Below are 16733 nucleotides of genomic sequence, written 5' to 3'. Positions count from 1 at the left end.
TATAATAGGTTCCTGCCAAACCTGGCTACTGTGCTCCACCCTGTGAACTCATTACTACAGGTCAGGAAAATATGGCATTGGAGAAAGCAGTGTGAAGTGGCTTTCCAAAAGGTAAAGAAAATAATCAAGTCAGACACTGTACTCACACATTGATCCACATCGTCCAAAAGTCCAGTGAAGCTTGCCTATGATGCCTCGTCTTATGGTATAGGTTCGATCATGTCACATGTTATGAGTGATGGAAGAGAATGCCCCATAATTATTGCATTGTGTTCCCTGACTGCTGTAGAGAAAAATTACGTACACATTGACAGACCTTGAGTCTGTTTTGTGTTGTAAAATGTTTCAACCATTTCCAGTATTAAGCGTTTGCCCTCATTACGGATCATCAACCACTTGTGTCGATTTTGAATCCACAGAAGGGTCTTTGAAGAGCATCAGTGCAAGGGCAGAGATGGGCTTTGTTTCTTGAAGGACACAATTACAAGTTTAAATTCAAGAGGATAACAAATCATAGAAATACTGATGGATTGGCCCATTTACCCTTGGAAAAGGAAATACTTGAAAAATTACAAACGAGGACACTCCTCTTGACGGATTCTCCCTAATGCAGACTGAAAGACTCCCTATTATGGCAGAGTTGACTCAGATAGAAACCAGAAGAAAACCCACATTGTATCAGGTCTACATGGCAACCCAGAATGGCTGGAATGTATAGCAGAATCTCCAGTGCCAGGATGAACTTGCCCTTGATGTCAGTTGTGTTATGTGGGGATTGAGAGTGGTTGCACCATCCAAGCTGAGAACTGCAGTGACAGAGGAGGTACATGCTGGTCATCTAGGTGTGGTCAAAATGAAAGTGTTGGCTTGAAGCTTTATCTAGTGGCCTGGGATAGATTATCAGATGGTGCAGCTTGCCATGCACGGTTCAAGATGCCAACACATCCAGATGAAAGATGTTCAGGTTAATCAGAAACACTTCCTGCAGTTCCAAATTCAACTCCTACAACCACCATGGAAGAGGCCCCAGAACCTGAGATTATGCATATTCATACAGTGGTGCTGGAAAGTTTGTGAACCCTGTAGAATTTTTTCTGTTTCTGCAGAAATATGACCTTAACTGTGATCAGATCTTCAACTAAGTCCTAAAACTAGATCAAGAGTACCCAATTAAATAAATAACACAAAAACATTATACTTGTTCATTTATTTATTGAGAAAAGTTATCCAATATTACATGTATTTGTTGGAAAAAGTAGTGATCCTCTGGGGTAATGCCTTCTACAAAAGCTATTTGGAGTCAGGTGTTGCAATCAATGAAATGAGATTAGAGATGTGGGATGTAAAGGTGCCCTGCCCTATAAAAAAGACACAGAAAGTCAGGTCACTGACGGAGCCTGCCCTGAAATGTTTCCTCTGATGCTTGGGTTTGAGAGTGAGAAAAGATATCAGAAAGTCTTGAGTCTTATTGAAAACCACTTGGAAGAACTACAGAACAAAATTCAACAGTATTTTCCTCCCTTTCAACACAAGTGTTTGACTGGGTAAGGGACCCTTTCTCTGAATTAAGAACTTGACTGTGAGAGAAGAGGAAGAACTTTGTGAGCTGTAGTCTGATCGAGCACTCAAGATGAGATTTACTCACCTGCCCCGGGCAAGTTCTGGATTTCTGTGAAAGAAGAGTATCCTGCCATTCCTAGGAGAGCAATGAACATTTTGCTGCAGTTTTCATGTGTGAACAAGTTTTTTTCTTGTTTAACAAGCATCAAGAACAAGGTTAGAAATCATCTCATTTCAGTTGAAGATGAAATCCGTGTGTGCTTATCTCAAGTTTGACCCAGAATTGAGTATTTGTGTAGGAAAAAACAAGCAGAAGTATCACATGCTAGGCCTATATTTGAGCCTGATCATGTCACTTAGTAAGAAAATATTTTTTCAAAGTCTTGTATAAAATTATGTATCAAGCTATATTTTTTCACGTTGCTTTGGCTTATGGTTTTTAGTAACTTTACTATTCAACATTGTCAATAAATTTTCATCTTGTAAATAGCATTAATTAAAATAAATATACAACTTTTATTTAACATAAATCCATGGAGCCTACCTTTTAGAAAGATTAAATTCCATTTTGGCTTAATCCAGTTATTTAACAGAAATTTATTATGTTTGCCTTATGAGTTTTTAAAATTTGTGAAAGGGGAAGACAGATTAATTTCAAGAAAGCTAAGCTTAGCTACCTGTTTTTTCAAGAAAGGTTGACTAAAAATTCATTCTCTACTCAAAGGAGCATTGACAATTATTTTTAGATTATTATATCTGCAACTTACTGATCACGCCAACGTAATGTGAGCTGTAGATATAATAATTTTTACACAAGGGTTCCCTGAGACCTGAACATTATTTCAAGGGTTCCTCCAGGGCAAAAAGGTTGAAAAGCTTTACCATTCATGGACACTGTGGATTCTGCAGATGGTCATTTCATTTGTTCTCCCTAAATGCATCACCTCACATTTATTAGGATTAAACTCCACCCGCCATTTCACCAGCATGTTACAGCTTTAGAATCAGAATTGTCGGACAAGATTTACCTTTGACAAAGCTGTGCTGGCTGTCTTCAATTTGTTCCTGACTTTACAAGTAATTGTGAATTCTATCCCTCAGATATTTTTCCGTTAACATTCCTACTTATGTAAGGCTCATAGGCATTATTGCCAGCTAATTCCTGCTGCCCTTTTTGAAAAGGGGGACTACATTTGCATCCTCTAGTCACCTGGTACCTCACACCTGGCCAAGGAAGATGTAAAAAAAAAGTTCAGCCAGAGCTCCAGCAATTTCATTCTTTTCCTTCCTTGTCTCAGTGTTGGTTCATGGTTAATTTGGTTTACTCCATTGTAATGCTTTTAATTTTATTCATAGGAAAATGTTAAAAAAAAAACTGGTTTACTGTAACAAAAGGTAACAGTATCTTCCCTAGTTGATTTAGTGCAGTGGTATTTGTCTGGTAATCTACAGTATATTAAAGGGTGAATCTGTAAAATGCAATTAAATGTATATATAGAACTTGGTGGAAAGAAGATCACATTTTACTGGGATGTCAAAGGATATATTTTTATATGTTAAATACACGTCAAAGTTTTTGACTCGTATGTTGTATGCATATCTTGCGCAAAGGCCTGCAGAAATATATTCAATTAAAATGCACATACAAATTCTACTAGCCAGTTAACATGTGCATGGGGGCATTTTACTAAGAAACTTATAAAGAGTTTTTTTTCAAAACGGGAACAAGCTCACAACCCGAACAGTGCACGGCAAGCTGCTCGATCTGCTGATTTATCCCAGGGCATCAGAGTACGGTTTGAGCCAACACTTTCATTTTGACCACACCTAGATGACTGACATATAGCTCCTCCAACATTTTAGATCTCAGCTTGGATGGTTTAACAATTCTCAATCCCATATAAGGCATACTGATCTAGGCTTTCAGATAATATAGAAATATTTTACGACTACATGTCATTAGTACTATATATTTAAATGTCCTTGCAATAAGCAGTGTGTAAACTTTTTAAAAATCACCTTTAGTGTCTTTTAAAATACTAATTAAATTATTAATCTCTTCCATCAGAGACGAGGTCCACAGCGATCAGTAGATGTAATTGTTTCGTCTGCATTCTTGTTGACCCTGTCTGTGGTATTTATTTGCTGTGCACAGGTAAGGTTGTACTTGGCTGCCTAAAGGTTCAATTGTTAACTATCACTGTTTGCAATCTTTTAAAAAGTTTAAGCACCCAATCACTATCCAGTCTCTTTATTTCATGTATGATCCTCATTCTTCTTAGGCAAGGCCTTCTTTTGGAAGGGACAGAGTTTGCTAGCTGTTTGTAAATTGGTCAATGTATTCAATACTATTCTGAATGTTGGTGGAGAGGACTGGCTTTTTATTATCCCGACTGACTGCCAAAAACAGATTGTCCTTAACCCAGTAAATCAAGAAAAGTGGAAAACTTGGGTTTCACTGAAGTTCTTTCTCAATTTTCTTTCATCTTTAAAAGTTTACAGATCTGCACTGATTTGTTGAGTTGAATTGTCCTTTATGAAAGCTACAGTGGCTACATCCAAGTGCTTTTCTTTATGTAGAAATTTGGATCTTTCATTCTTAATTTTACCTTAACATGTTTTAAACCACAAATGTAAATTAACTAATGTAGATTTAACACTGTGATCATTTTTTAAAGTGAGTTCTTCATTGGCGACCATTTGCTAAGGTGTCAGGTTAGATGTTTTTTTTTATAAAGTCATGGAGACATACAAATAGACTGAGTTCATGTCAACTTCAGTCATCCATTTGCACTAATCCTGCATTTAATCCCACATTTTATTCTTCCCCATCAGTTCCCCCAATTATACCACTGAGCTACATACTAGAGGAAATTCACATTGACTGGGATGCTGGAGGAAACTGCAGCGCCTAGAAAAAATCCACATGATCATGAAAACATACAAACAGCAAACAAGATTAGCGATGAACCCAGGGCTTTGGCACCATGCATTTGTGGCTCTATTTTAAAGTAAAACATTCCCATCAATCCGGAATCAGTGGCCACTCAACATGAGGAGGAACATTTGGATTGGATTGGATTGAGGATGTTAAGTGCTTGCTTTTGGGAGGCTATAGAAACCTAAAGCAAAGGTGAAATGAATGCATTACCTCCCGTTACCACCTGCCTGTCCTTGATATCTCTGCCAGCAGTAAATAGGACTAAAGGAGGTTCTGCTCAAGTGAATGCGAGCCTTGGACATAAAGGTTCTTAAAAACTTGTGAATCAGAGCAGAGACTGCAGTGTGGATAAGCAATCTGACTAAAGCTTCTTGATAGAGATGGGGGCCATTTAAACTGAGGCTATGAGGAGGATTGTGATGATATATCATTCTATACGGCTGTAAACATGAAGACCACGTGTTTGTGTGAGTCACCAGCTGTGATGTGGTGTGGTTGTAAAGTAACTGTAGTTGGGAACTAAATCTACTTCACTTTTAGAAAAGTGAGGCAAGATAGAAAAGGAAGTGGGAAATTTTTGTGAGAGTGTTCGGGGATATACTTTATGCTGGCTAAGAGAATAGGTAAAACTTTCTCGCTGCTGTCTAGGAGTTTGTTAGTTTTCCCATGACTGTTTTCCTCTATGTGCCCTGGTTTCCTCCCACAATCCAAAAACATACTGGTTATTGTAAATTTCCTCCTTGATTAGGCTAGGGGTTAAATAGGGGGAGTGGCTCGTAGGGCTGGTAGGGCTTGTTCCACAATGCATCTCAATAAATAATATAGAAAAAAAAGTTAAATGAAATAAAAATAGTAAACATCAAACAACAGAAATACTGTATATTTAAAAAAAAAAGTGAGGCAGTGTCGAAGGGTTCAATGCCCATTTAGGAGTTGGATGGCAGAAGTGAAGAAGCTGTTCTTGAATCACTGAGTGTGTGCCTTCAGGCTTCTGTACCTCCTACCTGATGGTAACAGTGAGATAAGGGCATGTCCTGGGTGCTGGAGGTCCTTAATAATGGACGTTGCCTTTCTGAGACACCACTCCCTGAAGATCTCCTGGGTACTTTGTAGGACCTGATGGAGCTGACTAGATTTACAACTGCCTGCAGCTTCTTTTGGTCCTGTACAGCACCCCCACCCCCCCATACCAGACAGAGATGTAGCCTGTTAGAATGCTCTCTACGGTACATCTATAGAAGCTATAGAAGTTTATGAGTGTATTTGTTGACATGCCAAATCTCTTCAAACTCCTAATAAAGTATAGCCACTGTCTTGCCTTCTTTATAACTACATCGATACGTTGGGACCAGGTTAGATCCTCAGAGATCTTGACACTGAGGAACTTGAAACTGCTCACTCTCTCCACTTCTGATCCCTCTATGAGGATTGGTATGTGTTCCTTCAATTTACCCTTCCTGAAATCCACAATCAGCTCGTTCGTCTTACTGACGTTGAATGCCAGGTTGTTGCTGTGGCATCATTCCACTAGTTGGCATATCTCACTCCTGTACGCCCACCTGAGATTCTACCAACAATGGTTGTCAGCAGATTTATAGATGGTATTGAGCTATGCTTAGCCACACAATCATGTGTATGAATGGTGTCAGTTCAGAGGGATCTGAATCATTGTACACAAATTAATGAAAGTTAATCTGTATGTTCAGCAAGCAATTAAACAATTATGTTATCTTTTTTACAAGAGGATTTGAGCTCAATTAGAATTGTACAGCTGGAGAATAGAGATTAAGTAGATAATTCCTGTTAACAATTAGAAAGATTGGTGTGATCCATTGGAAGGTACAAAATTCTTAAGGGATTTGACAAGGTGGATGTGGAATATTTTTACTCCTAGCTGGGTGCGTAGGACCAAAGATAAGAGTGTCAAAATTAGGGGTTAGCCATTCAAGACCAACGATCAACAAAAACTTTCCTCAGGCAGACAGTAGTACATTTTTGGAATTCTCTAGTTGGGCTGTGGTGGCTCAGTCACGTATTCAAGACTAAGAATAATAGACTTTTGGATATTAAGGAATATGGCGTTACTGCAGGAATGTAGTGTCAAGGATCAATCATGATCTTATCCAATGGAAGATTGGGCACAAGATGCTAGGTAACTTATTTCTAATTAGCAAAATGGACTAACAACTGAATCGGAAGGATATGGCAAATGGAGAAAGTGGAGAAAATCTGAGGTTCTCTAAGTTGGAAGAGTGTGTTTTGATTTAATTTGTTTTCACTTTTTTTTTGTAGTTGCTTCATATCCATGAAACTTTTCTAGATTTTCACTACAATTGGGAGTTGGTGATCTGGTGTATCTCATTAACACTATATCTATTGAGATTTGTCATGCTTGGATCTGAGACAAATAACAAGTACAGCAATACCTCGATATTACTGACAGAACAGGTAATCAATTGAGTGCTTTTCTTATGATTATATTAAAAAATGTTATCTTGAATTCTTTACCATAAAAGCAAATTATTGTGAATTTGAAATAAAAGCATTTAGAGTTGCTTTTTGATTTTTTTAAGGATAATGGTGAATTTGAGTATAAGCAGTTACTGACTTGTTAAGTGAAGAATTTGCAATTAAATCTTAACCACACATCTTATCCCCAACCCACCCCATGTGCTGTCAAATTATACTTGTGATCCTCACTTTAATCTTGTTTCTTTTTTTGTGCTTGTTTCTTGGCTCCTATGACTTTGTGTAAAAATAGAAATGATATTTGATTTTCCGGAAGAACACAATGGGAACTGGAGTAGGCCCCTTAAGCCTGCCCTGCCATTCATTACGACAGTGGCTGACCTCTGCCTGTCTCCGCTTATCTTCTGTGCCAGTTCCCTATAACCCCAATCTTTCAAGTATCTATCTACCTTCCCTTTAAATAAATCTAATGGCCTGGCCTCTGTCACCTTTGGTGGCAGAGAATTCCAGGTATTCCTACCCTTAGATGAAATTTGTATGTACCTTAGTTTTAAGTTACTGGCTCTTTTTTTTAACTACGGTATGTCACTTTATTGTGATTCTCTGAGTAGTAGATTTACTGCTGTTCATAATGTACTAGCTGCTTAAAATGAGTAAGTTTTTTGGCAAAAGCCTTGGAATACTGCAAAGAACATTGCTTAAAAGATTTTGGTATATTTTGTGGGAATCTAGTACTGAAGGCCAGTCCTAGTAGGCAGAACACTAGATTGTTTGCACGCAGCACTGTTTTCGTGGTGGAATGTGCTAAGACTAGTTAACTGAAACCTTATCTGTTTTTCTATCAGTGTTACCAGTGATAAAATTAGACATTGTACATTGATTTTATCTATTCAAATCGTTTAAAAAATTTTGATCTGTAGTTGTCAATTTGAATAGTATATGTTGACTAACTTCAAATTTAACTTTCAAAGAGATGGTTTGAATATGTACTATCCATGGCTCTTCCTTTCCACTAGATTAATTTATACTTGAAGATGGAAAAGAAGCCTAACAAAAAGGAAGAGCTCAACTTGGTGAATAATGTTTTGAAGCTTGCAACAAAGTTGCTGAAGGTATAAAGAAATTACAAACCGTGTTCTGTGATTGAGAAACATGTGAATTTTAATTTTACAATATATATTGAAATATGAATAATACACTGATTGAAATATAAACTAATTTGATGGAGTAGGTCATTCTGGATTTAGCTCAATGTGTGTGATCCTGCCAAGTTACCGGAGCTGATGTGGACAGATTATGTTGAAGTCAACAACAAGATGTGGACAAAGAGAAAGTCTTAGATGGTCTGTTGCTGAGGTCCTGTCCCCAGTATGACCCTGACAGGCTTTGAAAAAAAAACATGGGTAGGAATGGAGTTTCTCCTTCAGTCAGAGGTGTCAGCGATGTTAATTGTGTTTAAATACAACATTCAGAGCCATTTGGAAAAATAAATTGAATAAAAACTTCAGAAATAATTACATAGATTTAATAAATTACAAAGCCAAATGGAATGATAAAATCCCGAGAACATTTGCCTTTAAAGATCGATGGAAGTGGTCGCCAACCCGTCGATCGCGATCGACTAGTCGATCTTTGAGACTTTCCCAGTAGATCCCAACAAAAATGAAAAATAAATACACAAATACTGTTGAGAGATTGTTTCCAGGTTGTGGGGTTTTAGTTCCGTTCTTTCTGCCTAGTGTGCATGCGCATAGCTCCCCCGCACTACACAGTGTACTTCAGTGGTCCCCAACCACCGGGTCGCGAGGAAACAATATGAGTCAGCTGCACCTTTCCTCATTCCCTGTCACGGCCACTGTTGAATTTGAACCCATGCGAGGTCATCAGTCGCCTAAACGCAGTGATACCCTTGTGCCAGTGTTCGCCTCACGCAGCCAGCAAGAACTGCCGATGCTACTGGCCTGGAGTGCGGCCGGCGGGAAGTGCCGATGCTACTGGCCTGGAGTGCGGCTGGCAGGAAGTGCCGATGCTACTTGACCCGGAGCGCGGACAGATGGGCGCCACCTCTAAACCTGTTTAGCACACTGAATGTTCGTGGGGAATCCAGTGCTAAAATATTCGCAGATGACCTAATTCGGGCTCAAGGTTTCATAAGTAGCAGAGCAGCTACCTCGCTGCGATATACTGAAAGTCATCCCTCCAGCCAAACTTTTGTTAGCTGATAGATCCTACAAGAGGGTGGGTGCGGGCCTGTTGCTTGGTCAGTCACTCTCTCCTGACTGCGACGGCCTCAGCCCAGGCACGGGGACCTCCGGCCCTGACCTTGTCCTCTTACCCCACCCACAACCAGCTGCACTTGGCCAGGGCGTCTGGCAGCGGGCGGGCAAAGGCTGGAGTTCGGTCCGGGAGGCTGTCTAATGAGGCAATGAAGCCCTCAAAACTGCTCCGGTACCCTGAGCACCCTGCACTTAAAGACAAACCCGCTAAGTTTTTTCAGCGGAAAAAATGTGAGCAGCACGGCACAGCAGCTAAGTGCTGAGAGCCGCGAAAGCTAAATTACGGAATAGACTGGACATAAGGAACCTGCTTCAAGTATTGCTGTATTCCTGTTGTGTTTAACACTCCCCCAGCCCTCCCTTCGGCTGGTCCGCAAGAATATTGTCAATATTAAACCGGTCCACGGTGCAAAAAAAAACGGTGGGTACCCTGGTGTTTATGCATTATTTCTACTTCTGGGTTGCGGGGTTTTTTACTTCCGGTCTTTTCTGCCCCAGTCCGCATGCGTGTAACTATTCGATCTGGGATCGATCTTGCCTTTCACTAAGGCCGAGGTAGGGGATCTTGGGCTTAAAAAGGTTGGTGACCACTAATCTGTGGTGTTGCACGATAAAATAGTTGCCATTTAAATTTGCTTGTTCTGATGGGCAGAATGATAGCAATGTAATAATGTTAGCAAAAATACTTAATGTGTATTATTAGGAGAATTGGGTAAGTTAGGAATCAGAAAAATTTGAAAGGGTTTTTATGCTTTCTTACATGAAATTGAGGTATAAGGTTATCTATAATAAAGTTGTCCAATTACAACAGTGCTAATGGTACTTGATGAGTGGGCATCATGGTAGTGTAGCGGTTGGCATGACACTATTGCAGCTCAGGTTGTTCCAGAGTTCAGAGTTCATTTCCAGCACCGTTCTGTGAGGAGTCTCTGTACATCCTCCCCTTGGAATGCGTGGGTTTTCCGTGGGTGCTCTGGTGTCCTCCTACTGTCCAAAAACATACCAGGTAGGTTAATTGACCATTGTAAATTGTCCCATGATTTGGTTAGGGTTAATCGGATTTGTCAAGGGTTGCTGGGATGGCTTGTCTTAAAGGGTTGGGAGGGCCCACTTCACACTGTATTGCTAAAATAAAAAAAAATTAAAATAATTTAAAACATTCAGTTTGAATTTTGGCTATAATAGAATTAACACTTTAGGATACATTTCCTCAATTTAGTGTTTTATTTCCTCTATAATGTTAGACAAAATAGTTATATGTAATGAGTACCTTTAATAATTATAATGAAACTGATTTCCTTTATAGCCTAATCACAAACAAGAGAAAATCTGCAGATGCTGGAAATCCAAGCAACACACACAAAATGCTGGAGGAACTCAGCAGGCCAGGCAGCATCTATGGAAAAGAGTATAGATAACGTTTCAGGCTGAAACCCTTCATCAGGACTGGAGAAAAAAAAGATGAGAAGTCAGAGTTAGAAGCAGTCGTGATGAGGCCAACTCAGGTTGGAGGAGCAACACTTTATATTCTGTCTGGGTAGCCTCCAACCTGATGGCATGAACATCGATTTCTCAAACTTCTGGTAATGCAACCCCCTTCACTATTCCCCATCCCCTTTTCCCTCTCTCACCTTACCTGCTTACCTGTCCCATCACCTCCCTTTGGTGCTCCTCCCCTTTTCTCTCTTCCATGGTCTTATGTCCTCTCCTATTAGGTTCCCCTTTCTCCAGTCCTGTACCTCTTTCACCAAACAACTTACCAGCTCTTTACTTCACCCCTACCCCCTCCCAGTTTCACCTATCACCTTGTGTTTCTTCCTTCCTTCTCTCCATCTTCTAACACTGACTCATGTTTTTTTCTCCAGTCCTAATGAAGGGTCTCAGCCTGTAACGTTGACTGTACTCTTCTCCATAGATGCTGGCTGACCTGCTGAGTTCCTCCTCCAGTATTTTGTGTGTGTTCCTTTATAGCCTACAGTTGATATTGGCATTCTAAAATATTCCTGTTTTCCTGTGGCAATTTATACCTAGCAAGCGGCATATGAAATTACAGGTGTGGCCATGTCGATAAGATCGCCATCTATTTGGTGTGTTTGATTGACATATATGCCTTAAATAGACCTTAGCAAACCCATATAATGGATTCCTTTTCAGATAATTTATCTTTGTAACCAGCCTCATTGTTGACAGAGGCTACATTTGATGCTGTTTCATCTTTTCTTGTTTGGTACTTGATTGGAAATATTTACTAGTTAACTGTAAATAAAATATTTATTGATATTTTATTCTGATAATACGTTAATGTATTTCTAAGTGGTTTGGGTATTCATTACTAAGATTATTGAGATCTTACATCCAGAGATTTTTTCTTTGAAAGTAATGGAAGATGCCTAGTTTATGAATTGAATTTTGAGTTTTCACCTAACGTCACACTCTCTTTAGAATGTCAACCTTTCGTAAAGCAGGGAATCTGTGAATAAATGTACATTGGCAATTTATTTTGCGGGCATCAGCACCCACTGTCTCTCATATAGTTCGTATTGCTTAAAAAGTGCTTTATTTTCTTTAGGAGCTGGACACCCCTTTCAGATTATATGGCCTGACAATGAATCCGCTGCTGTACAACATCACCCAGGTGGTGATCCTTTCAGCTGTGTCTGGTGTGATTAGTGACCTTTTGGGCTTTAACCTAAAGGTGAGTTTCTTATCTCAGACCCAGACATGAGCAAGTTGTCATACTCTAATGTATTTTATTGTTATGTCAAAAAGGTAAATGTCTTTAAAGATGTTTGAAGCAGAATTAGAAATCTGTATGTCTAAGAACAAGTGCTGAAGTGAGACCTGTGAGGCTCCTGAGGGAAGCAGCTTTCACTGAATGCTGCTGTCATCTCTCTAAGTGTTCACCACCCAGAGCAGACAGACACCAACAACACCTACTCTGGCTGATGTGGAGGGGGCAGAGAGCTTGTAGACTAAGCTAAAGAGGCATAAAAATCCTTACATGAGCAGTGTGCCTTGAGGGAGTTTTTGTCTATGCAGAAGTTAGATAACCTATCAGTGCCACTGATAACCTTGTAGGAGCTGGCTAGAGTGGGCTTCTCCAAGAGTAAGAAGCCCTGCATCTTGACATTATACTGGACAAATCTTATGATCTTGCAAGGTATGTTGTGATTTGCATATCTCTATAAATACAGCACCCACTATACGCACAGCACTGACATTCTACCCTTACAGTCCCACAAAGGTAGAATTACTGTAATCTGAGGGCCAATTGGATCCATGCTTAGCTGCTGCAATTGGGGAGTCCTTATGTGTGAGTAAATGGGGAATTAGAGGGTAGGCCAAATCACTCCAAATCTATCCCTTCAGGAAATGCATCTTGAAGTATCCATCAGTGTGGACTCTTGAGACAAAGTCATCATGTTTGTTGCCTGGAAATGTGGCATTATCTGAGGAAATTCTTGTGATCCACAAAGTCTTGCACATTGAGAGAATAGAAATGGGATTCTGTGAACTTTGACATTGTTAAGTCCAAATATGTTGTTGGTGAAGTGTAAGACTTGTCTCCGTGGAATTGTACCCAGTACTGGATAAATTTTGCAGCTGGTTTAATTTCACTGGAAGATTATCCCCAGTGCAACATACTCCAGGCAATGAGGTCTAATTTCGTGTCTGCTTTATCTTGCTTTTGAAATGTTGATTTATTTTTTGAAGATTTGTCATCTAATTTTTGCTAACCCCTGATGTAAGTTCATATTCATCAATTTATGATAGTTCCCTAAAAAAAATCTGTCCTGAAAAGGAACAAAAAATAATAATCAACTTCTAATACTGCACCAGGTGGTTGAAAAGCACTTGGTTCTGAATCAGCCCTGGATTTCAGCATTTCATTCTATTTGAAACAATCCCATCTTCCACACTTACTGCATCATATTCGTTCAATAATTGAGCCTGCTGAGATGACAGGTAAATGTCAATCATTGCAATGACTTGGTAATTACCAACTGCGAGCAAAGACTGATTCACACATGGCAGTTAAAATACTGAGACCTTAGCATAAAAGATGGAATTCATGGCCATCAAATAGTTTATGGCCATGAGTTAACCCTGTAATAAATTGAATGAGTTTACATCAGGAATGTGCGATAGAGGAAAGAAAGCAAAGTGATCATCAGAAGTGAGCATTAGTTGTTTGGAAGAGTTTTGGATGGAACATACAGATGATGTAATTAGTAAGATCCCATTTACACCACACAAATGACTCTGATGTTAAGTGTGTTATCACACAGATTTCCATAAAGTAAACCTAATGAATGGTTTAGAAAAGAACATTAAGAGTTTTATTGCTGCTAATTCCTGGGTAATTCTTGGAATTCTAACTCACAATGTTAAACAAGAACCATGCAGAAGGAAATTAACTGTTATAAAACCTGAAAAATGCTGCAGATAATTTGAGGCTTTTGAGGCACTATTTCCAAAGAAAAAATTGAAAAAACACATAATTGAAATGATGTTACTGAGCACTAAAGACATTTGGACCATGGCTTGAAGATAATAAAGTAAATTTAAAACTTTTGATTGTTTTTCTTAACAGCTCTGGAAGATAAAGTCCTGATAAGATGTAAAATATTATTGAAACACAGCAACCCAGGGAAATCAGGCACCTGTCTCCACAGCTGATAATTCCACTTTGGACATATGGAATTGCTTACATTTGGAAAAATTGTGCAATTTATATTTTATTTTTGTTATGTGTTTCACTTTTTAATGTTGTGTTTCACTGTTTTTGCACTTATTTAGTTATCAAATTATTTTGATTTATAAGTATTACTTTGTGGTCAATTTTTATTCAGTATGTAGCAAATGAAATACTTTTGATATATTCTCATTACAGCAATAAAGCTTTATGCCTTCCTCAATGGAAGGTGGTTTGATAGAAGCAACTTTAAAATTAGCAAGAAATGTATTTATTCAAACAATGGACTGTTATCACAGCTGCACCTCTGATGGTTGTTTTAGTATGGAAGTGATATCTACTTAATTAGTGGTATTTGTTTATTCTGATCTAGATGGAAACGTATGTTTGATAATGATTGAAGTGCATTTTGATAAGTGAAAGAATGTATTATTGCAGATTTAAGGACATATAATCTGTTAAGCTAAAAGTGGTGGTACTTTGATTATATGCCTTTGGAGGCATTGAAATCTGGTTCAGTGCAGTATATTCAGTTTAGCATATATGGCAGGTAATGGCAGCGTGTATGCAAAGTAATATCAACTACAAAACAAAAATTTTGTCCGGTAAATAGGAGGTATAACTGGCATTTACCTGTGAAGGAATAAATATTTTGTGACTGACAATTGAGAAAAGTTCTCCATAATTGTATCTGAAATTTATCACTTCCTATTTGCTTGTATATTGTTTATTTCTATAATGCAGATACTTTTATGGGAAGGTCTAAATAAGAACTAGTTATCAATTCAAGTTGTGTATTTAATATTTTATATTTAATGCAAGTTAATGCATGTATTACAACTGAACTTGCATTTTTCCAAAACTAATTTTTTGTATAATCTTTACGAAAATGAAGAATTGAATGTACTGAACTGAAAAATATTTTTGTGCTATTTGTGGAATAAATAGGAGGTTCCAGAGCACTATTTACATCCCTTCTCCACTGTTCTCCTCTGTGCTGTCATACTAAGCTGTTAACGTCAAGTGTGCCTTTGGGGACATCTGTGTATCCTTCTGTCACTTGTATACCATTTAATAATGGAACTGATTTATGCTTTTAATAACTAAGTCCCTGTCTATGATCTTTACAGATTTTTACATGTGTAAAGAGAAGAAATCCAGAAAAATATATTCTTTTATGATAGTCTTGTGACTTTAAAAGTTCAGATTAACTCTTTCCCTTGTATACAGTAACAGAAGTTTTAAAACATGGTAGCATAGAATGGGTATTAGACTTCTATCTTGAATCTTAACAGGCATTTATCATTCATTCTCACTGAGATCCTATAATAGATATTTTTTTGAACAGACACCAATCAAGGGAGTTCCTCATTCATTGAACTTAGCTGCTGTTAGTGGGGTGAAAGAATTGGGAAGGTTGTAAGAACTTGGAGTACAGGCAGGGAGGCGAGGAAAATTTGTAAATATGAGGCAAGGACAAAACCATGGAGGTATTTTAAGGATGAGTAAAATTTTAATTCTGAGAACTGGGAATTGCAGTAGGCATTAGATATTAGAGATAGGTGGGACTTTGCCTAGATCCCTGCCTCCAATAAATGCACAATGTGTAACAGATTTGGATAATCTGAAGTCAATGAAATATGCAGAATAGAAGGTAAATCAATATTGTGACAAAAGCCTGTGTATCTGAAGCTCAGTTAGGTTGCCGAATGTAGACAAGGAAATGCAAGGATGCCATTGAGTGTTATTAACAGACTTATAGAAGCTGATTCCATGGAGGTAATTCAGATATCAGAGTGTTTCGGGTGGGGAAAATCAGGAATACCACCACTTACAAGGTCATTTCCAAGATTGACATCATTCTCACTTAAAAATGAGTGCTTAATTGTTGCTAGATCAAAATCCTGGAACACAATAGCACAACAACAAAGTAAAAAGTACCCTTGTGGTGAAGATACTCCTACAATACTGTTAGATAGAGAATTCCAGAATTTTGACCCAGTGACGATGGAGTATGTTTCAGGATCAAGATGGTGGGCAACTTGGAGAGCGGTAGCATTTTCTGTGCCTAGGGACCTCGTCCTTCTTGCTTATGGGTTTGAGAGGTGTGGTTGACATGTTGGAATCCAGTTCTCATTTCCTTATTCATTCATGAACTATGATTCTTGAAATGGAAGCCCAAAACATTGTTTGACTGCATTCAAGAATTTGCTCCATTGTGGGTTATGTATGAGCACTTTCAGAAGACATCTGCCCTTAAATTCTTGCAGATGTGTCAAATTTCCTATCAGTAACATTCATCTTTCATGCTGCACAGTCTAAGCTGTTTGATCTCTTTCTGGGATGTTGTACGTACTTATCTTTAGTTGTTTCATTTTTGGCAGCTCTGCTTATAACTTTTTGAATCCCAGTACTTGTGCTGTGGGATTGCCTCACTTCATTAAGATGCTTTTCAAAACCAATCTCTTTGACTAACTTTTGGCCATCTTTTCTAGCCCACGGGTTAATACTGTATTCTAATTACTTTTCTGTTAAATATTAGATACTTAACTATGTTAAAGACGATGCAAACATAGTTGCTGTGCCAAGATAAACCTGGTTTAAACGAGGCCAAAAGACCATTTGTGAGGATCTTTGTTCCATGAGCAGTATGAAGCTATTGGTGTCTCATCAAACAAGCCATTGGTGAATAGGAGTGTCTTTGCTATAGATGGCAGCTACTTTTGGACTGCTCTAGGTTGAAGATTTCCAGTCACTGAAGCCTGCAAGAGGCTCAGCAAAAGGTGCCCCA

At 38.5% G+C, this 16733-nt stretch overlaps 2 protein-coding genes across 5 annotated transcripts in view; one reads left to right on the top strand and one right to left on the bottom strand.

The window, feature by feature from the left end:
- The window catches only part of LOC140738783 (protein PHTF2-like), a 94578-nt gene extending 79667 nt beyond the window's left edge, over positions 1-14911 (top strand). For all 3 annotated transcript variants that reach the window (XM_073066611.1, XM_073066610.1, XM_073066612.1), the window contains exons 14-18: positions 3629-3715; positions 6794-6949; positions 7987-8082; positions 11816-11941; positions 13841-14911. In XM_073066611.1, the coding sequence (XP_072922712.1) occupies positions 3629-3715; positions 6794-6949; positions 7987-8082; positions 11816-11941; positions 13841-13861 (486 nt within the window). In that variant the 3' untranslated portion in view covers positions 13862-14911. The remainder of the gene's footprint in view (positions 1-3628; positions 3716-6793; positions 6950-7986; positions 8083-11815; positions 11942-13840) is intronic.
- magi2a (membrane associated guanylate kinase, WW and PDZ domain containing 2a) overlaps positions 9193-16733 on the bottom strand; it is a 556955-nt gene continuing 549414 nt past the window's right edge. Inside the window, exon 26 of one of the 2 annotated variants that reach the window (XM_073066607.1) lies at positions 9193-10233. In XM_073066607.1, the coding sequence (XP_072922708.1) occupies positions 10231-10233 (3 nt within the window). In that variant the 3' untranslated portion in view covers positions 9193-10230. Of the gene's footprint in view, positions 10234-10259; positions 10372-16733 lie in introns of those variants that run through there. The other variant, XM_073066606.1, reaches the window with a different exon arrangement.

This window comes from Hemitrygon akajei, chromosome 14 (assembly GCF_048418815.1).
Source record: "Hemitrygon akajei chromosome 14, sHemAka1.3, whole genome shotgun sequence".
Lineage (NCBI taxonomy): Eukaryota > Metazoa > Chordata > Chondrichthyes > Myliobatiformes > Dasyatidae > Hemitrygon > Hemitrygon akajei.
This window is presented reverse-complemented; position numbering and strand designations above follow the sequence as displayed.